The sequence below is a fragment of the Rhincodon typus genome, chromosome 20 (genome assembly GCF_021869965.1).
Source record: "Rhincodon typus isolate 14 chromosome 20, sRhiTyp1.1, whole genome shotgun sequence".
In the NCBI taxonomy this organism is placed as follows: Eukaryota; Metazoa; Chordata; class Chondrichthyes; order Orectolobiformes; family Rhincodontidae; genus Rhincodon; species Rhincodon typus.
Genome location: NC_063351.1, coordinates 39,142,427 through 39,166,832, shown reverse-complemented (window position 1 = coordinate 39,166,832; position 24,406 = coordinate 39,142,427). Strand labels below are relative to the sequence as shown.

The window sequence follows — 24,406 nt, the reverse complement described above, 5'->3', positions numbered from 1 at the left end:
CACGTTTCATACTCTACTCACGTTTCATACTCTACTCACGTTTCATAGAACTCTACTCACGTTTCATAGAACTCTAGAGTGAAGTGGAGAACAAAATGAAAGCTAAACTATTAGAAATGAATATAGTTGATCACATTTACCACATACTAAGGTTGTTTTGAATTGTAAATTTTTCTGGAGGCTCACCATGTCTTTCAGCTGGTTTTGGCCCGAGTGCAGGGCCTGTCGCACACTCTGGGAAAGCAGGATTTCATGTCGCAGGCGTTGCTTGCCAAAAGCCACAGCTCCACTTGTTACAATCATCATCTCCCGACCTTGGTTTTGCAGAACTGACACCTTAAGGAGCAACACAAAGTTACAAACTGTTATTCCGAAATAAGCACATCATTTATTGATATTCTAGTCCCTCACACGGTGAGAAGAATAGCACCTGAGCAAACAATGGGACAAGAGGCAAAAGAAATCAGATTCTCGCTGTCAATCTAAACTTCGCTGATTAAGTTCTCTGCTTCAAACGACAGGTTTCTTGCGTTACCTTAAGCAACCAGCATATCTTTGTATCTCATTGATACAACGCTCCACTGGAATTAACTTCGCCTTCCCAAATAAATTCCATCCAACTGAAAAATCTAATGTGTCAAAAACCTGACAGCAGAAAGTAGGCATTTACCTGGAGGGAGTTGTGCTAATTCTTCCAACTAGGCTACTTACTTGCTTCTTTGTACTTAAATGAGGCTCACATGCTACAACTTTTCCAAGTCCAGTCCATGTATTCAAATGCAGGAAGGCTGCTGGTCTCCCTGAGCCTTCCCTGACTAGCATACAGCAAATAGACAGCTGTGTATAGATCAAGGACAGGCTTTAGAGCACATGACAAATTGGGGCAGCATTTGAGTAAACAGCAATCAACTCCACAGGCAGTGCAGTGGAAGAAAGTTGGGAAAGGATATGCTCCAGTCAGTCCAGGAGGATGGCTCCAGTCAGTCTGGAGTGAAACATCAATCCAGGCTTTGCCCATACAGAGGCCCACTCAAGTCTGGGGCTCATTCGGGGGGTGGTTGAAGTGCAGGGAATGGTCACAGGGATAGGGTGCAGTTAAGTGTCATATTCAGTAATTTGGAAAGTGAAAGGCAGGGAACATACAGTTGCCAAAAGAGGAACCTTAGGCTGCAGGTGGGTTCAATCAGGGGAGCAATAAGGCTCACTAAGGGCCAGAAGTACCTCGATGTCCAGGTCCCCAAGGGTACCTTAGAAACTTCAACGGTGAAAATGATTGCCAATAAACTGAGTACGGAGGATCCGAGGACGACATGGATGGCAAGCCAGTGACGATGGAACAGAAGGAGAGGAAGATAGTGGGTTAATAATCTCACAATACTGAAACTATCTGCACAGCACTCTTAAGTAGAAATGCTAAACCCAAAATGAGAACAGGTTTTATTTGGGGCAGCAGAGATATGTATTATATGTTTGGCCAACTAAATAGGCTCCTTGTAAATCAGGAGTCCAGAGTTTGGACAATCAGATATAGCTGCCTTTGCTGTGACATTGGCAATATTCAACAGTATTCATTCCATCACATTTCAATGAGATGGAAGGTACATGCTCAACTGATCAACACTTCATAATCTCTCAGGTATGCAATAAGCAAAGCAGCAATTGAGCAAATGCTGTCTCGAAGCTGCCCCATTGACAAGAGCCAACCATCATAAGCACTGCATGTTCTGGCATCCGGGTTGGATTCCAATGCTACACAGGGGAGGTGTGGTATGATCTGGGGTCTAAGGAGCGAAAGTTGCTGGCAGCACCATTATGCCACAGCAGGGTTAGAAGGGGTTTTTCTCCCCCCAACTCCTCGGAGTCTGAAACACAGTACCTGGAAGTATAGTAGAGGCAGATTCAATTGAGGCATTAAAGAGGAAATCGGATATTATTTAAATAGAAACAACATGCAGGGTTTTGGGAAAACAGCACAGGTTTAGTACCAAGTTAAACTGCTCAGAGAGCTACTGCAGACAAATAGGCTGAGTAGTCTCTGAATGGCTGATTCTGTTAAATGAGACATTCTGCCTGATGTCATTAGTCTTATTCTCTTTCCTGTCTTCCTACAGTTCTGTAAAATGTTAGGATCCTACACAGCACCAACACAATGATTACTCATTCTCAGTGAGCAAGTTATCAATACTAGGAGGTGCATAAATGCTAAAACTTCCCTAATGTCCACCCCACCCAGCAGCTCTAGGGTCTGGATTGCCGACTCACTGAGAATGCTTGCCTGGTTACACTAATTGAAACCATAAACAGGGAAAATACCTTTGACTTCTGCACCCTGAAGACGTGTCACCTCAGCACGACTAATGAATTTCCTGAGTAGGACTAGTTCTGTGACCAGTCCATCACCTACTTTCCTACCCTTTAACTGATCAGATAAAGTGAGAGTTCCTAAACGCTATCTCTGAACTTTTAACTCACTGTCCAAATGTTAGGTATATGGTTCACTAGGTTACAAGAGGAAGTATAGGCTTGCTTGATATCTGGAATGAGCAGTTTGATTTAATGAGGAAAGGGTGGATAGACCAGGCTTGTTCGCACTGGAGTTTGGAAGGGTGAGATATAAAGAACATATATTTTTAATTTTTCTGTACATTTTATTTCAGCCTGAAATGGGAAAAGGACTGTTTTAAAAAAAAAAAAAAAAATCAAGGATTACTGCACATTTTCAAAGCAAATTGCCTGACACTCATTGTAAGTACTTTTCACAGTGTTCAAGCAGGGAAGGCCTTCTGCCTGCCAAGAAATTTGAGATTGGCTTCCAGGTTGCTCAATAGCTTGTAGATGTGAATGTTTGGACGGAAACCATCAGACGTTTGAAAAGGAAGGAGCTGTCTTTTTTCCCCTCTGCAGTAAAAGAACACCTCAAGCCTGAAGAAAGGCAGTTTATTTCCCTTGTCAGTTGTTGGCAACTGAAACTTTTAACCAATAAGTCAGAAACTTTACAAGTGTGAACCAGTCGTTCTGCACAAGTAAAAGTACCTGAGGAAGGAAGATTGAGAAGCAGCAAGTCTAATCAGGCAAAAGGATCATCTGAGCTAACCTTGTGGGCAGGGATTACTGAAATGCCTTTCCAGTCTTTTCCCTCCACCCATGACACCCATTTTTTGTGTCTGCATATATATGTAGGATAGTATTTTAATCATTACAGCTTACGTCAACAGTTCATAAATTCTAGTTCAGTAAAAAAAAATTATTTATAATATAAGAATTCTTGTTAAGCACAGAAACCTGGTCGAAGCTGCCTATCAACCTGCGTCTAAAGGACAAGTAAACTGGAGAATTTTGCGTAGTTTTCACACTACTCTGGGAATAGTTCGATTTCCAGTACGCCACCCCAGTGAGGCTTAAGAGAGAGGCGTTGTAATTGAAGTTTATAAGTCCTGCATGGTCTTGACAAGGAGGACAATTGGTGGGGGTGTCCAGAACCAAGGGACACTGTTTCAAAAATTAGGAATCGTCGTTTTAGGACAGATGAGGAAAGCTATTTTTCCTCTTGGACGCTGTGTGATTTTCAGATGAGGCAAAGGCAAAACGTCTGACTATTTTTAAACACAAACAGATCAACGTGATCTTTTTGAATGGCAGACAGCTTATTTCTGCTCCTAGTTCATACATTCACAAACATTGCCGCTGCAGCGAGGCATTCAAAGATTGTCCAAGAGAATGGCAGCATCTTCTTGTAATAGGGAAGGATGCTGTATTGCTTTCACTTCAGACGGCAGGAAAACGAGACTACGGTAAACCTTAGAACAGTAAAAGGTAAATATATATTTACACGCATAAGATTGCTATACATTAAGGAAATACCTGTGCCCACACAATACCCACGAAAGGATTTCTTCCTCCTTTGCCTATCACTACCTTTATGTGTGGGCTGACATCCGGAGCTGGGGTGTAGGATGTTTGCTGATTGGGATGTCCTGATGGCTGTGAAGACTTTGGCAGGCATTCTCTGTAGGCTCTGGTGAGGGTCTCCTGCACAGATGCAGGCGCAGTCTCCTTCAGTCTGAACTGTTACAGTCAGTAAATGGTACAGGGGATGTGGATGGGGAGGGCACTAATGAAGTCTCCTGAAATGAAGCTCCCGAGGACATTTCTGTTACTCGGCCATATGGTTCACACACCCATTTCCTCGAGAAGAAGGGACAGCTGGAGTGATGTCATGGAGCTGCATCCTTTTTGTGCCTTGCTGGTGATGCTGACCACCCATGTCTAGTGAATGTGTTTGAACCCTTACTAGTATGTTCCATTGCATCTGGACCTCGAAGACAACAGCCACCCTTTCCATGGAGACAGCCAATTCTCACATGTCAGAGCCTCCACAGGGAGGAGATGGATGGACTCTTCCACTTTTCATCCTAGTCTATACGGGCCTTTGCCACCCCTGCCTGATTCGGCAGTTTGACCATGTTGCTTACAGCCGATTACAGAGGTACATCTTTTGCAAGGGAGGCATGGAAAGAACGTGAGCAGGTGCTTGGTCACTGGCCATTGAGTATTGAGAATTTCTTTAACCATCGAATGCAGACATGCCAGGGATGTGATCTAGTGAGTAAATCACTAAGTCTAATCCAATAGGACACCATTGAGGTGACAGTCTCTGTACTGGTAGAGGGTGCATGTGAACAGTTTGTTGGTGCATGCTGACAATGGTCAGCCTCTAATCTCTTACATTTTGGTGAAGTTGAGAGTGTCTGCATAACTGAAAAGAGCAGGGAACAATATTCTTCACTGCCTTCTGCCAAACCAATCTCTCCATCTTCACAGGACCAGCTTTGGTCCTCACCCACTAGCTGGACAATGCCTTCCTCAAAGTGAGTGAGGATGTGGAGATTAGAAACCCCTGCACCGGGAGGGGGGGGGGCCTTATTTTTCCATTTGCACCAACTTGTCCTCCTGCAATGAGGGAAAGAGAATGGAGTGTGATGGAACGGTGTGACAGAGCACTTGGACGTTCGCAGCCGAGCCAGGTAGTGAGCAGCATTTCTCTTCATTTTTTTCCCTTCTGCACAGATCTCCAAGGTCTACGTACAGCAGCAACCTCCAGAACTGGAAGGTGACGCTGCGAAAGGAATTGGCACATCAATCGCCGTGCTCAGATTTTTGGAGTGACTGTGTGCATAGGTTAGAGAGCACATTGGTGGTAAGTAGGAGGGAAGCTCAGTGCCTGAGAAGTATTAGAACTTTGCCAACATAGATTGGTGTGAGCCCATCATGCATGTCAAGTGGGCATGCTTGTGTGATATGGCTGTACAGTGATTAAACTGAACAATGGCTCTGTGTGAGATTGCAATGAGGAGATCGTGGCAACTGCACTAGCAGGGCACAGGAGATTGTTCATGTTCTTCCTGGACTGTGTCTCTCCTCAGATTCAGCACTCACCTCCCATGCTGCCTCACTGCAGACTATTTGGGTCCGATGGAAGGGCTTCTTTCACCCAAAAATGGGGAAGATGTGTTTTCTTGCTCTGTTGGCTGGAGCACAGCTTTTAGACAGGAATCCATGAAGCAAGGATCCCACTTCTGGCACTTGGCAGGCACCTTCTTCCTCAAGCAGCTTAGGAAATTTGACATGCCCAGAGGGCCCTCGCCAACTTTTACAGATGCATCATTGAAAGCATTTTGTCCAAGTGCATAAAAGCTCGGTACAGCAACTGCTCTGCCCAGGACAGTAAGAAACTACCTCATCTGCCTGTACTTCTCGCAAAACAAAGCTTTTCATGGTACTTAGGTACATGAGACTACAATAAATGGAATCAAACATCTTCAGGAAGGTGGGAGCAATAACCACAGGCTGTTGTGGAGCCCTTAGCTTGCAGAAAGTGACAAAACTTGGCAATTTTCTGCATTGTCTGCTGGATGCCAGCATTATAGCAGTACTGAGGCTGCTTCCAGTAAGACAGTGGTAGTGTTCAGCTCGTGAACCCAGAGCTTGTCTGCCCCTCTTTACTCATTCTTTTTTTTTTTTCCTTTACTTACCTCTTGTTGAAGAGTTTGGTTGCAGCGACAGCGTCGGCGGCAAGTGAGCCCAGTGCAGATCTGTCGTAGTTGGTGATTGAGCCCAGCGCAGACTTGAAGCGAGCCCAGTACTTGTTTATCGACGAGGCGGTCCTAGAGCTAACTTAGACCGGTTGTGGTGTGACGGGTTTGGGTGCTCCATGACATGTGTCCAGTGCAGGTTCATAAAAGGTGCGGCAACGATGGGATTGGGCCCAATCAGCAGTCCTGGCGAGGTGGGCCCGAAGTCGACTCATGGTGGTGGAGTCACGTTGGGCTGGTATTGTACCCTGCGGCATCAGTGGCAGTTGCATTGGCGCGGTCCAGCAAAGACTCAGTGGCAGGGGCATCAGTGAAAGCGAGATGGTGCTAAAGAATGGTAACTCTTGTTCCAGTGGAGGCAGCACAGCAAAAGGGAACTCATGGCTGGCCACCAGGCCCATGACCGATGATGGAGCACTTAACAAGAACTGTAAAGTTGAACACGATTGCTTTATTTTTCTGTCTTTGTGTTCTATGTTTTGGTTTATTTTTCTGTGTTTTAAGATGGTGCCGGAGAGTGGTCACACCTTACAACAGTTTTCACTCTATTAAAATAGACATGTCAATAAAGAAAGTGATAAATAAATAGAAAAATAAACAAACTGCTGGAACCGCTTGGCTTAGAATGCAGCAAGTTCTGGAGCATGCATCTTCATTACTATTGCATGAATGCTGTCAGGGTTCAGCCTCGTCAGTATCCAGTATCTCTAACCATTTCTTGGTATCGTATGAAGTATATTCATCACTGGTGCCACTCCGTGCTTTCCTTGTCCACATTTGACCTAATGCCATGAGACCTGATGGGTTCCAGAATCAATGATGATCACACCAGAGAAACACCCTCCATACTATATACCACAGTACTGCCATCTCCACTAGGTCTGGCCTGCCTGTTGCATAGAACATACCCAGGGATGATGATGGTGTTGTATGGGACATTGTAAATTATGATTCTGTGAGAATGACAGAATCTTAGTACCACAAGGCCATTGCCTTCCCTATCAGTTGTTTGTTAACCCAGAGACCCAGGTAATGTTCTGAGGACCCGGGTTCAAATCCTGCCATTGCAGATGGTGGAATTTGAATTCAATAAATAACTGGAATTAAGGGTCTAATGGTGACCACGAATCCATTGCCGGTTGTTGGAAAAACCTATCTGGTTCACCAATGTCCTTTAGGGACGGAAACTGCCATCCTTACCTAGTCTGACCTACATGTGACTCCAGACCCACACCAATGTGGTTGACTCTGAAGTGCACTCTGGGCAATCAGAGATGGGCAATGCCCTCAATCTGTGAATGAATAAAAGAAAATGATGTCTAGGTTTAACTTGACTAATCTGAGAGACAGCTCTCCCAATTTTGGTACAAGCTCCAAATGTTAGTAAGGTGGACTGTGCAGAATCGACAGGTTTAATGTTTGCCATTGTCATTTCCAGTGCTTTAGGCAATGTTAGTTTGTCCTTTTTTTTTTAAAGAAGCTTTCTAGTAGTTGATACAACTTAGCAGCTTGCTTGGCCATCAAAAGGCTGCTGAAAGTCAAACATATTGCTGTTGATCTGGAGTCCCATGTAGGCCAGACAAAGTAAGGACAGTAGTTTCCTTTCCTAAAAGGATGTTAGTGAACCAGATGGCTGTTTACAATATTCCACAATGGTTTCATGGTTATCATTAAACTTTAATTCAATATCGTCATTGAACTTAAACTCCACCGTCTGCTGTGATGGCATTCAAACCCAGGACCCCAGAACATTACCTGGGTCTCTGGATTAGTCGTCCAGCAACAATGTCACTATGCCGAAATGCTTGATCAAAGGGTAGGTTTTAGGAAGTCTTAATTTAAAAAAAGGTCGAGTCTACCCTCTAAACACAATTCTGCAGCATTTGTTACCAATTCCCATACCCTTTGGATAATGGTTAAGAGATATTAGCCCTCAGTCATTTCTAAGTATTGCCTAACCTTGGAACCAGCAACAAAAGCTTCTCTTTAAGCTTTTTAAAAGTAGAGTTCTCTTACTAAACATTCATATGTTAAACGGAATTCGCTGGCCCTATAATAGTGTTTTGATCTCACCTGCTCAACAATGGAAGCAAGCCGACCAAGAGCAAGGCCACACTCATCACCTCGTGTCACCACCGCGCTACCAAGCTTTACGACAATGCGCTTGGCTTGTTTCAGGTCACTCCGATGGGCAAATGGTTTCCCTGGAGTGCGCCGTGGGGGAACAGTGAGAAATGGAACATTGCTCCAGTGCCGAGCAAATCGTTTAATGGATGCTGGTCTATAAATTGGCCAACCTTCAGAAAAGAGAGAGAAAATTCAGATCATAATCTGGAAACAGTAATGAAGAAACAAAACCAAGAACTTCAGAGAGTCAATACTTGTGAATCTTTGTGAAATGGCAGTTATGGCTAACTCATATCACTATAACATTAGAACTACCGTCGGAAATGAATTTTTATAACTTAAAAGAAAAAGGAAACCAAACTTTCTAACCAGGTCTCATTTGGCGTTTGATGTTCTTAAGAACTTACTCAACTGGAGCCGTCATGACTCTTCCTTTTTCTGAAACCTACTGTATATTTGTAGAAGTCTCCATTTTCATTGGTTTTATTTCCTTTTATGTGAAAACTTTATTAATCAGCAGCTTAGAGAACTATTAATTAATGCACTACATGGCGCTACAACTCACACAGTGAAGTTGGAGTACAAGTTTAAAAACTGACCAAAGAGGGGTAAAGAGATTACTGCAGATGAGGAGTTCAAGTATACATCACCTCCTCTCATTCATTCATAAATAAAGCCTCAAACTTGAAACACTTATGTATGTGGAGTCCTGTGGCCATTGAACAGCACTCTTCACTCAAAAATGATTTGTCAGACTCACAAAAACATAAAAAATGGGATTGGTATCCTAGGACTTTTTGCATTTGATAGCTCAGGACATGGTCCTTGAAACATCTTAAATTCATTTAAGACCCTGAAGCTAATAGACAGAGGAAGGTTTCACACAAACAGAAATAAAACAAATAAAAACAAAAAGCTCTGGAAACACAGCAGTTCTTTCAACTTCTGAAGAAAAGAAAAGACACCTTATTGTCTTGAATGCAGACTGTCTGTGGACACTTCAAGGTGATTTTCACCATCAGCTGGGTTAGATTCAAGGTCTGCCTGATTTCGTGACCTTTTTGAAATATACAAAATTCTTCAGGGACATCATAGGGTAAACACAGGAGGATGTTTCCCCTGGCTGGGGGTGTAGAGGGTCTAGAACCTGGGACACAGCCTCAAAGCAAGAGGTAGGCCATTCAGGACTGAGATGTGGAGGTACGTATTCACTCAGAGATTTGTGAAATTGGAAGTCTCTATGCCAGAGGACTGAGGAAGCTCAATCACTGAGTATATTCAAGAAGAATATTGATAGCTTTCTAAATATTAAAGACGTCAAGGGATGGGAGAATGTCATTTTCCTGCACTTTGAGCTAGAAGATAAGCAATGATCTCTTTGAATGGCTGAGCAGCGCAACAGGCCAAATGGCCTGCTTCTGTTCCCTTTCCTATGATGGAAATATTGGCATGTAGATTTACCATAAATCCATTCACCAGGCTTTTAATTAACATTTCTACAGGGTTGCATTGATTTGTTTTATACAGCCAAGCATCCCAAAAGGATCAGGCTTCACATTCACGTAGATGAACAACACTAAAAATAAGTAATTTCCCTAAAACAAGTTCTATAAGATGCACTGCAGAAATTCACCGAGTTACTTTATGCAGCACTTTCCAACCCACAATCATTACTATCTAGAAGGACAAGGACAACAGATACATAGGAATACCACCACTTCCAAATTTGCCTCCAAATCATACACTGTCCTGACTTAGAAATATATCACTGTTTCTTTAGTGCTGTTGGATCAAAGGTCTAGCCTCAAAATCCCTCCCCAACAGCACTGGGGCATACTTCCACCAAACAGACTGAAGCAGTTCAAAATGGCATCTCATTACCACCTTCTGCAAGACACACACGTATAGCCCAGCCAGCAATGCACACAGCGCTAAAATGCTTAAAGATTCTAATACCACTCAATCTGGATCCTACAGAGCACTAAATCAAAATTCATTTTCCAAGTAATAGGTCCAAAAACATAACAAAACTTTCAACTACTTAATGCTTACATTTGGTTACTTGAGGGCCTATTTTCGATAGAGCTGAGGTGAAGCAGTGGATCAAACCTGCTTTCCACAGCATGATGAGGAGTGGGCAGCAACTTCAATATCTGCAACAGAATAAAAGCAGAGTATAAGCACAAATATCCAATGGTAAAGTGTTCCATGTAGTACAATTATAGTAAATGTATTAAACAAACTAAATGCTCAATTTTATGATTCATATTTCTAATGACAATATCTTTTCTGCAAACAGTTGCCATAAATCAAAGACAGCAGAGTAGTTAAGGTGAATTCCTGAATAATTGAACCAACTCCCGTTTCCTTTTTAACAGTGTGGGGAGGGGAAAGAAGATATAATGATGGAAGAAGCTTCAGATATCTCTAAGGCATCACTTTAGAAGTATGTGAGATGTGCAGTGGGATTAAGATAGTAAACCTAAACAATACTTTCAGGATCATCAGGGTGAAAAGTCACAGGCTCAGGAGGTAAGTTTCAGAGAGATATAATCATCAGATAGGTAAAGTGCTATTACCTAAGCTTACTTAACAATCAGCTAATTGCCATGTTGGTGAGATGGTAGGTTTAATATTTAGTAAGGAGGGCATCAAACAGTCCAAACAGCATTCCTCATCGTGCAATGTGTACAATGTTTTAAATATTACTCAGCTCTAATTCTAAACAACCGTTACACAAACATTTGCTGAGTTTTAAAGGGTGAACTTGTGCCTTTTTTCCTTCACCTGAAATACATGAGTTACTATAAATTATAAAGTCTTTTTATGGAGTGTTATCAACATGTTTAAAAGCAATTCTACATCACCTACCAGAGCTTTTGTTCTAAAAACCTTTTTTGCTCTTCTGCAAACGTTTCTCCAATAATAATGTCACTAAAATGAACAGAATCCAGCTCACAACTTTTTTATACTGAACATCACTACCGCTGTCTAAATAAGTGTTTTTTTTTAACTAAAGCTATACAGCCATTCACTCAAATATAAAGTAACACCTCCGGGTGCGAGCAGCCAATCAGATTGTGCTTCCTGTGTGTCAAAGTGGAAGTGATTTCTGAGACCTCCCACTGCCCAGTCAGCAACTGATGAAATCGAGAACAGTGTTGCAATTATAGCCACGTGGACCTCTTAATGAAAAAAAGGGCAGCTGGCAGAGTTCATCAACTGTTAGTTTTAAAGACTTTCATACTACCGGATATTTTTCTCTTGTCTTTTGTGCATGAGAAAAAAAATCAATTTACACAACGTGAAATTGAATAAATGATTTTTAAATGAGACTGTCACAGAAATTGACACGTCCACAGCTTCAGCAAAGAATGAAATCCTCTGATTAAAATGACAACTCAATAAAATATTGTAAGAATTTCCAAACTCCTCACTCAATGAGTGCTAGTTTTTTTTTTATTATAAAGCACTTTTAACAATGTTGCTGCAAAGTCCAAACTATTCCTATTCAAAAAGAACAGAGGACCGAAACGTCAGCCTTCCTGCTCCTCTGATGCTGCTTGGCCTGCTGTGTTCATCCAGCTCCACACCTTGTTATCTCTTATAACAGAGGAAAGTCAGCAGGCCAGGCAGCATCAGAGGAACAGGGAAGTTGACGTTTCGGGTCGGGACCCTTCGTCAAAAGAACTTCCCTGCTCCTCTGATGCTGCCTGGCCTGCTGTGTTCCTCCAGCTCCACACTGTGTTATCTCTGATTCCAGCATCTGCAGTTCTTACTAACTGTGACAGAAGAAAGTCAGATTAGTATAAAACAAAAAACTGCAGAAGCTTAACATCTGAAATGTAAACAGAAAATATTGGAGAAACTCAGCATGCTGGGCAGCATCTGCAAAGTGAAAAACAGAGTTAACATGTACAGTCTGGTGATCCTTGGTTGGAACTGAAAGCAGCTGGTATTCAGGATTAAGATCCCGAATATTTTCAGGGGGAAAAAGATCGAAGGTAAGTTTCAGAGAGATATAATCATCAGATAGGTGAAGTACTATTATCTAGACTTAGTTGACATGCAGCTAATTGCCATGTTGGTGAAATGGTAGGGTTGATATTCAGTAAGGAGGACATCAAACAGTATTCCTCAACTTGCAAAGTGTACAAAGCAAAACTTTGTTTTAACCAGCACTTTATCAACCAGTACACTTGAGAAACAAGCACCTTCTGTAGTTGCATGCGAAAGTGCCATGGTGATATGAGAAGTTGTAGGGAATGCAGGAAGAGTGGGCAGGGTGTGTCGGAGGGGCCGGTTCCTGCTGAATGCTGGCAAGAGAGGGGAGAAGAATATGTTCCCAGCTCTGAAGACGGGTCACCAGACCCAAAACGTTAACTCTGATTTATCTTCATAGAGGCTGCCAGACCTGGTGAGCTTTACCAGCAACTTATGTTTTTGTGCTGAGGAGAATATGTAGTGGTGGCATCCTGCTGGAAGTGACAAAAATGGAGGCTTATGATCTTTTGGATGCGGAGGCTGGTGGGATGGAACGTGAGGACAAGGGGGACCCTATCAGTGTTGTGGGAGAATAGGGAAGGAGTAAGGGCCAAAGTGTGGGAAATGAGTCAAATACAGCTGAGAGTCCTGTCAACCACAGTGGTGGAGAATCCTTGGTTGAGGAAAAAGGTGGACATGTCTGAAGTCCCCTACCCTGCATAGAGTGGTATCATCAGAACAAGTGTGACAGAGACAGAGAAACTGGAATTATGGAGTCTTTTCGGGAAGCAAGGTGTGAGGATCTATAGTCAAGATAACTGTGGGAGTTGGTGGGTTCGTAACAAATGTTGGTGACCAGACTATGCCTTAGAAATGGAAACAGAGGTGTCAAGTGAAGGGAGAAATCAGAGGCGAATCAGGTGAAGGTGGGAGAAGGATGGAAATTGGAAGCAAAATTGATAAATTTGTCCAGTTCCAGGCGAGAGAAGTAAGCAGCACCAATGATGTCATTGATGTACCGGTGGAATAGTTGTAGTACGTTGGAATAGTTTTCTCTCTTTCTGGGCACCATCTCCATCTACTTGCCTCACAGGTTAAACAGCCCCCCAATCAGCATAAAAACTCCATTTCTGAGCTACTTTCAGTTCTGACAAAGGATCATTAGGCTCAACATGTTATCTGTTTTTTCTCTCCACGGATGCTGCCAGAACTGCTGAGTTTCTCCAGCATTTTCAATTTTTGTTGAAGACAGATTGTTGTTGTAGTTCTCTTTCATTTCAATTATAGACAGGAAAAGCAAATTCATTTTCAAATATCTGATAGATTTTCCAATTTGCTTACTTATCTTACAATCTACAGTTCTGATAAAATTCTGAAAAAGTTAACCTTTTCTCTTTACAAATGCTGACCAACATTCATATTTTCCGCAAACATTTTATGCTTGTTTCCGTTGTATTTGAAATCTGTTTCTGTTTAAAATCTGTAGATGGCACTCAAGCTCCAACACTCATTTAAATTGCTTGAAAGCCTCATATACCCACATTTCAGCTCACTATATTGCCAGCTCTTCATGGGAATCTGTTTCATAATTTTCTCAAATGTTAAATAATTTCATAAAGCTCTTTGGGCCTACAAAAATTTTCTAAGATCCTTAAATGGAATGTTTGCAAACAAAATACATTTGTCAATGAGCCAAAGGAAGAAGGATTAGGACAAACCAGGAGTAGAGTTCTTGGCGGGTTATAGGGTGGAAGAGTTACAAGAGGGGGAATGTATGGGAAGGAAGCCATAGAGATTTAAACATAAAGATGACATTTTTAAAACCAGTTGTTAAGTGAAAATGCAACATAGATCAGCAAGCAGAGGAGTCATACGCTCATCAAAAATTCTGCTTCCAACATTCATGGGGGAAGTTGGATTGAAAGTTGGATAGATCACGGGAATAGTCAAGCCTGGGAATGACAGAAGCATGGGCTTTTTAGCAACAGTGAACTATGAGAGGCTGGTGATTTTTTTTAAACTTTGTTGGCAAAGCTAGCATTTATTGCTCATCTCGACACTGAAAGGGTATTCATGAGTAGTGTTACTGAATCACTGAAGGTGGTTTCAAATGTTTCAGTCTTATCTTTTGCGATGATGTGCTGGAGGCTAACTCACCTTGGAGGGATGGGGATATTTATAGATGTCCTCTTCCAGTTTGTTGTTTAATAATTTTATGGCTGGTGTGGTAGGACAGTAGAGTTTGGATCTGATCCATTTGTTGTGGGATTGCTTAGCTCTGTCACATGCTGCTTTCAGTGTTTAGAACATAAGAAATAAGAGCAGATGTAGGCCATTTGGTTCCGAAAACCTGCCCTCCCTTTCAACAAGTTCTGTCTGATCTGCAGCAAGGCTCAACTCCATTTTCCAGCCAACTTAACATAGCCCTCAATTCCCTGATATTTCAAAAACCTGTCTCCCCCTTCTCTAAGTAATCAGTGATCTAGCTTCCACAACTCCTTGGAATAGAGAATTCCAGACATTCACTGCCCCTGGGAGAAGAGATTCCCTTGCATCTCAGTTTTAAAACAATTGTTCCCTTATTCTTTGACAATGTTGGCTAGATAGAGTCATAGAGTAACATAACACAGAAACAGACTCTTTGGCCCAACTTGTCTGCACCTACCAGACCCCAAACTGATCTAGTCACATTTGCCAGCGTTTGGCCCATATCCCTCTAAACCCTTCCTATTCATATACCCATCCAGATGCCTGTTAAATGTTATAATTGTAGCCACCTCCCCTACTTCCTCTGGCAGCTCATTCCACACACACACTACCCTCTTTTTGAAAAAGTTACCCTCTTAGTAAAAAAGTGAGGATAGTCATAACTGCAAGAGGATATCAATGGATTGGTCAGGTGGGCAGTATCTTGTTGCTGAGTCAAAATCTTGGAACTCCTTTCCGAAAGGCATTGTAGGTGAATCTACACCAAATAGACTGCAGTGGTGCAAGAAGGTTAGCTCATCATCACTTTCTCAAGGGCAACCGGAGATGAGCAATAAATGCTGGCCCAGCCAGCGACGCACACATGTCATGAGTGAATAAAGAAATATTGATACACACTGCTACTGTTGAAAGTCTGGTGGAGGGAGAGAATGTTTGAGGATGAGAGAATCTTGAGTGTTGTTGCTGTCTGAAGAAGTGGTTGAATCAGAAACTCTCATAACATTTAACCAATATTGAGATATTCAGTTGCTTTCCCTAAGCCATCAGGGCCACAGGCCAGGAGCAGAAAAATGGGTTCAGTGTAGTCAGATTTGTTGACTAGCGTGAACACAATGGGCCAAGTGGCCTCCTTCTGTGTTGTAGAAGTTTATGAGTATCTTCACTCATAGAAATTTTTCAACTCAAAAGTTGGTGAACTTTTGCAATTTTTTAAGTCAAGTTATGAAAGAATCGAATGTGGAATTTGTTGTCACAGAGAATGGTTTAATACTTTGGATGCATTTAAGTGAAAACTAAACAAGGATGACAGATAAGAATAGTTATGATAATAAGTTTAGACAAGGAAAGATGAGTTCAATGACCCTGCCTCCAGAGCTTGCTGTTTTTATTCTGAGAAGATTTACAAGGATGTTGCCAGGACTGGAGGGTCTCAGTTACAAGGAGAGATTGGATAGACTAGGGCCTTTTTCATTGGACTGTAAGAGATTGGGGAGTGACCTTACAAATGTTTATAAAAGCATGAGGGGCAGAGATAAGGTGAATAACAAAGGTCTTTCCCCAGGGTAGGGAATTTCAAAACTAGTAGGCATAATTTTAAGTTGAGAGGAAAAAGATTTAAAAGGGACCTGAGGGGCAACTTTTGCATACAGAGGGTGGTTCGTATGTGGAATGAACTGTCAGAGGAAGTGGTAGGTACAGATACAACATTTAAAAGACATTTGGGCAGATACAAGAATAGGAAAGGTTTAGAGAAATATGACCCAAATGCAGGCAAGTGAGACTAGTTAGGGAAACTTAATTGGTGGTATATTGAACAGTGAAGAAGGTTATCTAAAATTACAAAGGGAGCTTGATTGAGTCAATGGGCTGAATAGTAGCAGATGGACTTTAATTTGGATAAATGTGAGGTAATGTATTTTGGTAAAACAAACAAGGGCAGCACCTATACAATTAAAAGTAGGGCCGTGGGTAATGATTCTTTGAAGTTTGCATCACATGTAGACACAGTGGTTAAGAAGGCATTTACCATGCTTGCCTTCATTGCTCAGACCTTTCAGTATAGGCGCTGGGATGTCATGTTGTCGTCATACAGGATGTTGGTGAGTACTGTGTCCCATTCTGGTTATAGGAAGGATATTAAGCTGGAGAGTGTTCAGAGAAGATTTACCAGGGTGTTGCCGGGAATGGACGGTTTGAGTTAAAAGGAAAGGCTGGGACTTTTTTCACTAGAGCATAGGAGGTTGAGGGATGACCTTATAGAGGTTTATAAAATCACGTTGGGTATAGATAAGGGGAATGGCAGGTGCCTTTTCCCTAGGGTAGGGAATTTCAAGACTAGGGAGTATATTTTTAAGGTGAAAGAAAGATTTTAAAAAGACATGAGAGACAACTGTATTACACATAGTGGTTCATGTGTGGAATGAACTTCCAGAGGAAATGGTGGATGCAGATACAGTTACAACATTTAAAAGACGTTTAGATAAGTACCATGGAGAGATATGGGTCAAGCGTAGGCAGATGGGACTAGTTTAGTTTGGGATCATGGTCACCATGGACTGGTTGGACTGAAGGGTCTGTTTCCAAGCTGTATAATTCTATTAATCTTCTTTGTTTCAATAAGGTCACTTCTTATTCCTCTAAACTCCAATGAATACAAGACAAACTGATTCAGCCTCTCCTCATAAGAAAATCTCTCCAAATCCAGAATCAATCCAATGAACCTTATCTGGACTGCCTCCAATTCAGTATATATTTCTTTAAATCAAGGAACCAAAACTGTTCAAAGTATTCCAGCTGGGATCCGACTAGTGTCTGTTATAGTTTTAGCAAGACCTCTCTATTTTGACGTTCCATTCCCTTTGAAGTAAAGGCCAACATTCCATTTCCTTTCCCTATTACCCTCAAACTTGGATGCTCGCCTTTTGTGTTTCATACATGAAGACCTCCAAAAATCCCCTATTTAACGTCATTCTCCCTTAGCTCCTCTATGCTGCCTGCCAAAGTGCATAACCTTACTTTTTCCACATTATACTTCATCTGCCTTTTTTTAACCCACTCAGTTAACCTGTCTATATCCCTCTGTAGACTCTGTGTCATCCTCACTGCTTGCCTTCCCATCTATTTTTGTGTTGTTTACAAACTGACGATAGTATATTCACTTCTCTCATCCAAGTTATTAATATAAATTATTGTGGCCCCAGCAAAAATCCCTGTGGCACACTAATCACAGATTTCAATCATGAAAAGGTTCCCTTTATGTCAACTTTGTCTTCTACCTAGCTCCATGCTAATACATGACCTCCAACAATAGGCTCTTACCTTATTATTTAACCTTATGTACATTATCAAATGTTTTCTGGAAACTCAAATATATTAGATCTAATGGTTCCCTTTCTGTTTGCCCTGCTTGTTACCTTCTCCAAGAACTGTACTAAACTTGTCAGGCATGATTTTCCCTCAGTGAAGCCATGCTGACTCTGCTTGATTGGTTTTCTTTTGTATTTCTAAATGCTCTGCTATCACATGCTTCATATCAAATTCTAAGATTTTCTCAATGACTGATGTAAAGCTAACTACAGTTTTTTTTTTGTCTCCGTCTTTTGTGAATAAAGGAGTTACATTGCTAGTATTCCAATTGTCCTGGGATTCTTAGATTACTAAAAGTCCATTCAGTATGTCTTTAGCTATTTCCTTTAAAATCCTAGAATGCAAGCCATCATATCGAGGGTCTCATCAGCCTTTAGCCCTATTATAAGATCAGAAGATGTAGCAGTAGTAGGGCATTCGGTCCACTGAGTTTGCTCTGTCATTCAATGAGGCCACGGCTAATCTGATAAACCTCAACTTCACTTTACTTCCTTTTCCCCACAACACTTGATTCCTTTACTGATTAAAAAGCTGTCTACTTTAGCTTTGAATATATGTAATGACTCAGCCTCAAAAGCCCTTTCTGGTAAAGAATTCCAGATTCACAACCTTCAATTTTCCCTACAACCTTTACTTGAGTGAGTTATTATGTTTATTTCATCCTTCCCCTCCTTGATTATTTTGGAATGCTATTAGTGTCTTGGCTGTGAAGACTGATGCAAAGTTTTTATTTAAGTCCTCTGCCATTTCCCCAGCCTTGTTCTTCAAGGGGTCTATGTTTAATTTGACTAATCTTCAATTTTAGAAAGAAGATCTACTGTCTTTTTTTGTATTACTGGCTAGATTGCCCTTATAGTTTATTTTTTCCCTTTTTTGGGTCAACTTTAGTTGGCTTTCAAAACATTGCCAATCTTCTGGTTTACCACTAATCTTTGCCATTATTTGTATTCCAAATTGATACTGGCATTAAGTTCTTTGGTTAACCACTGTCAGTTTACCCCCTTCCTAGAAACATTATTCCTCATTCAGATATATCTTTGTTGTGAGCCATGAGCTATTTCATTAAATGTCTACCATTGTTCCTGAACCGTCCTTTCTGATAAACTCCTTTTCCAGTCTACTCCAGCCATCATCCCTTTGTAATTATCCTTTACTTAAGTTTAGCAGTTATTTCCAACCCAAGTTTCTCACTTTCCGATTGAATACTAATGCTAATTTCTACATGTTATGGTCACTGTTTTCCATGTGATCAGTTATTCTGAGATCATTTAGTAAATCTGCTACATTGCCAGATTCAAAATAGTCTGATTCCATTTTGGATCTACAACATATTGTTCCAGGAAACTGTCCTGAAAATACTCTAAAAATTCTTCATTGTGGCCAGCTTTGGCAATTTGATTTCCCAATCAACAGTAAGATTAAAGTCAGCCATCATTAGTGTACTGCCTTTTCTATATACCCTCTTGATTTATTCTCTGTCCCGTAGAATTGGAGGGTCCTATAGACTACTCGCAGCAGTGACTTATTTTCTCAATTAGTTCTTACCTCCATCCATATGGATTCTATGTCATCTAATCATAGATCGTTTCTTATTATCATACTTATTCCATCTCATACTAACAACGCTATCACACTACTCTTCCCTTCCTGCCTTTCAAAAAGTCATGTACCTCTGAATATTGAGATAAAACTTTGATCTCCTTGTAATTGCATCTCTGTAATGGCTAGAAGATCATACCCATTAGTCTCTATTTGTATCATTAATCAACTTATTTTGTTCTGAATATAAAGGGCATTTAACAGCCATTAATTTAGCCTCCTTATTATTTTATTTCACTTCAAAATGGTGGCACAGTAGAATGCTCCAGCTGGAGCTCATCCTCTCTGTCTGTTCCTTTTCTTTATTTTTCTCTAAAGTGTTTTTTCTCCCTTCTGTCTTTTTCCTCGTCTGACAGCAACCCGGAACAGAACAGGGGCAGCCAGCGGGCATGGCGCAAAGTGGGAATGGCGCCCAGCTGCCTGGAAGCAAAGATGGCTACTAGTTGGGAACTGGTGGAGACCATTCAGACCACACGGAGGCCCTTATAGAAAGGCTGTAATGTCTACCTTTTTAGCTTTATTTCTTATTTTCCTAACTTATACTATGTATATCTGTAATGTTTTTCTTTACTTCCTCTATTTTTTTGTACCTAAGATGGCACCATGTGTTGACGACATTATACACTTTTCACTGTATTCCTGTTTTTTTGTAACTTGCATACATGTGACAATAAACCTAATAGACCCTATATGCTATTTTTTATATGCTTTTTGTACACTCTACCTTTTCCTGTCCCAGTCTCAATATCATTGTCAAAATGGTTGCCCTGGAATGCCATCATACTGTTTTGGTTCTAAGTCTACATATTCCCCTCCTGAACCCTTCCTGATCTACAATTCTGGATCATTGAGATCTCTTCTGGGGCAAAGGCAACCTGTACAAGAGGGACAGGTTGCACCTGAACTGGAGACATACCAATATCTTGGTGAGGAAATTTGCTAGAGTTACTTGGAAGGGATTAAACCCTAAAACAGTCGTGAGACAAAAGAGAAAATTGCGGCTCATGCACATGTTAAAGAGAGCAAGTTAAATAGACCAGGCAGGCAGGAGTAGGGCACGGAATAAGGCAAGGCTTTTAAATTAAACTTCAATGCAAGAGACCTGACAGATAAGGCAGATGAACTCACAGCAGGGACTAGGATATCACAGCTATTACAGAAACATGACTGAGGAAGGAACAAGACCAGCATCTGAATGTCCCAGAGTACAGATGCTATAGGAAGGATAGAAGGAGAAGCAAAAGAGGGGGAGTGGCATTTTTGATTAGGGAAAACATTGCAGCAGTAGTAGTGAGAGAGGATATTGAGGAGGGATCATGTAGTGAAAATATAAGGGTGGAATTCATAAATAAGAAAGGGTGATCACTTTGATGGGATTGTATTGTTCCCTGCCCGTCCCCCCAAAAACAGCGAAGGGTCTAGGCCCGAAACGTCAGCCTTTCTGCTCCTATGATGCTGCTTGGCCTGCTGTGTTCATCCAGCTCTGCACCTTGTTGTCTGAGGAGCACATATGTCAGGAGACCACAAATAGCTGAAGGATAGTCGGGCTGTAATAGGGATTTTAACTTTCGGAACACGGACTGGGACTGCCATAGTGTTAAAGGTTTGGTAGGCGGGGGATTTGTTAAGTGCGTTCAGGATTTCTGGGATCTGAAGATAGTACAGGAAACAGGCATTGAGAGAATTACAGCATCAATGATCCAAATGAATACTGGAACAGGCTGGGTGGGCTAAATTGCCTATTGCTGTTGATGCTTAGTTCAAGAAGAGTGGTGGGGAAAAGGCCTTTGATGTCAATGCAGCGACTGAAGCAAAGAGCTTTGACTGAGTGGATCCGCCCCCCAACACGAGCCTTTCGTCTGAGATAACAAGGTGTAGAGCTGGATGAACACAGCAGGCCAAACAGCATCAAAGGAGCAGGAAAGCTGACGTTTCGGGCCTAGACCCTTCTTCAGAAAACTGATCCTGGACTTGTGGATCCCGCTTTACCCTCCGCCCCCGTCCGTCCTGTCGTTCCCGCTTGTCTATCGCTCCAAGCGCCCCCTCTGCCGTTACCACATCCCCGATCCTATTGATCTCGGTGGTCTCTTCCCCAGACTCTTAACGCGTCCACATTCTCTTGATCTCGCTTGTTCCTCCCGCCCCCGATCCTGTCCATTCGGGCCTGTTGATTCTGCTTCTCTCTCCCTCCGTTCCTTCCCAATCCTGTCGAACCTACAGTCTCTCAAGCACTTACCACCACTTCCTTCTGTTTCGCTGGGGATGCCGGTCGGGTTGCTATTGGCCCGTGGACGGGTCACGTGGGGACGCGGTGGGTCACGCGGCGGTTGGAAAGGCGGGAATTCCGGAAAGCAGAGATAGTAGGAACTGCAGATGCTGGAGAATCCGAGACAACAAGGTGCAGGGCTGGAATGAACACAGCAGGCCAAGCAGCATCATAGGAGCAGAGAGGCTGACGTTTCGGGCCTAGACCCTTCTTCGGAAAAGGGGGAAGGGAAGGGGGTTTTGAAATAAATAGGGAGAGAGTGGGAGGCGGATAGAAGATGGATAGAGAAGAGGAAACAAACAGGTCGAAGAGGCGGGGATGGAGCCAGGAAAGGTGAGTGTAGGTAGGTAGGAAGTTCGGAAAGCAACCGTCTTTCGGAGGCGGGGACAAAGGCCAGCGTGGGGAGGGTTTCGTAAACGTGTCGGTGGGTGAGGGAGTGAACTTGATAGAGAGAATCCGGATTGGATCTTAGGATGTGAGGGTACAGGCTGCGAGGCTGCATTGAGGGTTATAGATGAAGGGGAGGGGTTGGTTTGATGGTAACAAGCTTGGTAGGGCTAATGAGTGATGAGGGGAACCACCTTTTCAATAACAACTAGGAATGGGAATGAGGGCTGGCCCAGCCAGTGACACTCTGAGTGAATAGAAAAATAATTCCTTTACTGGCTCTAAGATAGCAGGAACTGCAGATGCTGGAGTCAGAGTCGATACAATGTGGGTCAATCCTGATGAAGTGTCTAGGCCCGAAACGTTGACTCTCCTGCTTCTCTGATGCTGCTTGACCTGCTGTGTTCCTCCAGCTCCACACTTTATTGACTTCATTTCATGGCTGTTAATTCCTCAATCTAGCAAACGCTATCTTCCTTGACTTGACTGAGGCCTGTTAACAACTACGTCAAGCTTCCTGGCCTTATGTCTGTGCTAAACGGCACCGTAAGACAGCAATAACATGAGCCTGGTATCTCTGGCTGAGGGAGCAAAGTGCAAAAGAGAGGAGCGTGGTGGTGAGGTACCTTCTTGAACAAATGCAGCCCACATGCTGTAGGTTGACCCACAAACCCAATAGGTAGGAAATACCAGAATTTGGACTCAGACACGGTGAAGGAACAGTATCCAAGTCACGATGGTGAGTGGCTTGGATGGGAACATACAGACGGTGGTGTTGCCAGGCACCTGCTGCCCTTGTCCTTGTGGATAGAAGTGGTTGTGGGTTTGGAAGGTGCTGTCTAAGAATCTTTGGTGAATTTCTTTGGTCTATTACGTACATCGTACACACTGCTGCTACTAAGCGTCAGTAGTCGACAGTGTGGTTGCTCGTGGATGTGGTGCTAGTCAGGTGAGCTGCTTTGTCTTGGATGGTGTCGACCTTCTTGAACGGTGTTGGAGCTGCGCCCTTCCAAGCAAGTGGGGAATATTCTATCACACACCTGACTTCTGCCTTGTAGATAGTGAACAGGCTTTGGGGAGTCATGAGGTGAATTACTTGCCACAGAATTCCTAGCCTCTAATCTGTCCTTGCTTATGTGGCAAGTCCAGCTGTGTTTTTGATCAATGGTAACAGCAAGGATGTTGATATTGGTAGTAAATAGTGATGGTAGCACCAATGAATGTCAAGGGGTGATGGTTAGATTGTCTCTTATTGAAGATGGTCATTGTGTGGCATGAGGTTACTTGCCACTTGTCAACCCAAGCCTGGATATTGTCCAGATCTTGTTGCATTTGAACATGGACCGCTATAATATCTGAGAGTTGCAAATGGCGCTGAACATAGTGCAGTCATCGGTGAACATCTTATGATGGAAGGAAGATTATTATGAAGCAGCTGGAGATGGTTGGGCCAAGCTCAGTACCCAGAAGAACTCCTGCAAAGATGTCCTGGACTTGAGATGTCTGACCTCCAACAACACCAACTATATTCCTATGTGCCAGGTATGTTTCTAGCCGGAGAGTTTGCCCTGATATCCATTGATTCCAGTTTTGCTAGGACTCCTTGATTCCACACTCAGTTGAATGCAGCCTTGATGGCAAGAGCTGTCACTCTCACCTCACCTTTGGAATTGAGTTCTTTTGTCCATTCTTGAACCAAGGCTGTAATGAAGTCAGGAGCTGAGTGGCCCTGGTGGAACCCAATCTGTGCATCACTGAGTAGGTTATTGATGAAAGCACTATTGATTGTACCTTCCAACACTTTACTGATGATCGGCAGTAGACCGATGGGCAGTAATTGGCTGGATTGGATTTGTCGTGCTTTTTGTGTGCAGGCCATACCTGGGCAATTTTCTACATTGTTGGATAGATGCTAGTGTTGTAACTTTACTGGAAGAGTTTGTGTAGGGAAACAGCAAGTCTGGAACAAATTGGTAAAGATGAGATCATGTTTTTCTTGTGGCAAGTGCTGAGGGAATCAAATCTTCAGTACAATTGCTGGAATGTTGTCTGGTCTATGACTATTACGAGGGGGCATAATTTTAAGGTGATTGGAGGAAGGTATAGGGGAGATGTCAGAGGTAGGTTCTTTACACAGAGTGGTGGGCACGTGGAATGCACTGCCGGCAGTGGTAGTGGAGTCAGATACTTTAGAGACTTTTAAGCAACCCTTGGATAGGCACATGGAGGATAGTAAAATGTAGGGTATGCAGGGGACTTTGAACTTAGTAGGATAATAGGTCGGCACAACATCGTGGGCCGAAGGGCCTGTACTGTGCTGTACTGTTCTATGTTCTAGGTCCATACCCTTAACACTATCCAGTGCCTGCTACCATTT

At 42.5% G+C, this 24,406-nt stretch overlaps 1 protein-coding gene across 8 annotated transcripts in view; it reads right to left on the bottom strand.

Annotated features, from left to right (window-relative positions):
* Positions 1–21,670, bottom strand: part of LOC109935555 (aldehyde dehydrogenase 18 family, member A1) — a 41,969-nt gene extending 20,299 nt beyond the window's left edge. The window contains exons 1-4 of one of the 8 annotated variants that reach the window (XR_007264269.1): positions 11,091–11,737; positions 10,272–10,372; positions 8,166–8,389; positions 187–336 (exon numbers count right to left, since the gene is read on the bottom strand). Coding sequence is in view for 7 of the 8 variants with exons in the window: in XM_048608758.1 (XP_048464715.1) it covers positions 187–336; positions 8,166–8,389; positions 10,272–10,344 (447 nt within the window). In the remaining variant the exon portion in view is untranslated. The other 7 variants (XM_048608758.1, XM_048608761.1, XM_048608760.1 and 4 more) reach the window with 7 other exon arrangements.
* Between the last annotated feature and the right edge of the window lie 2,736 nt (positions 21,671–24,406).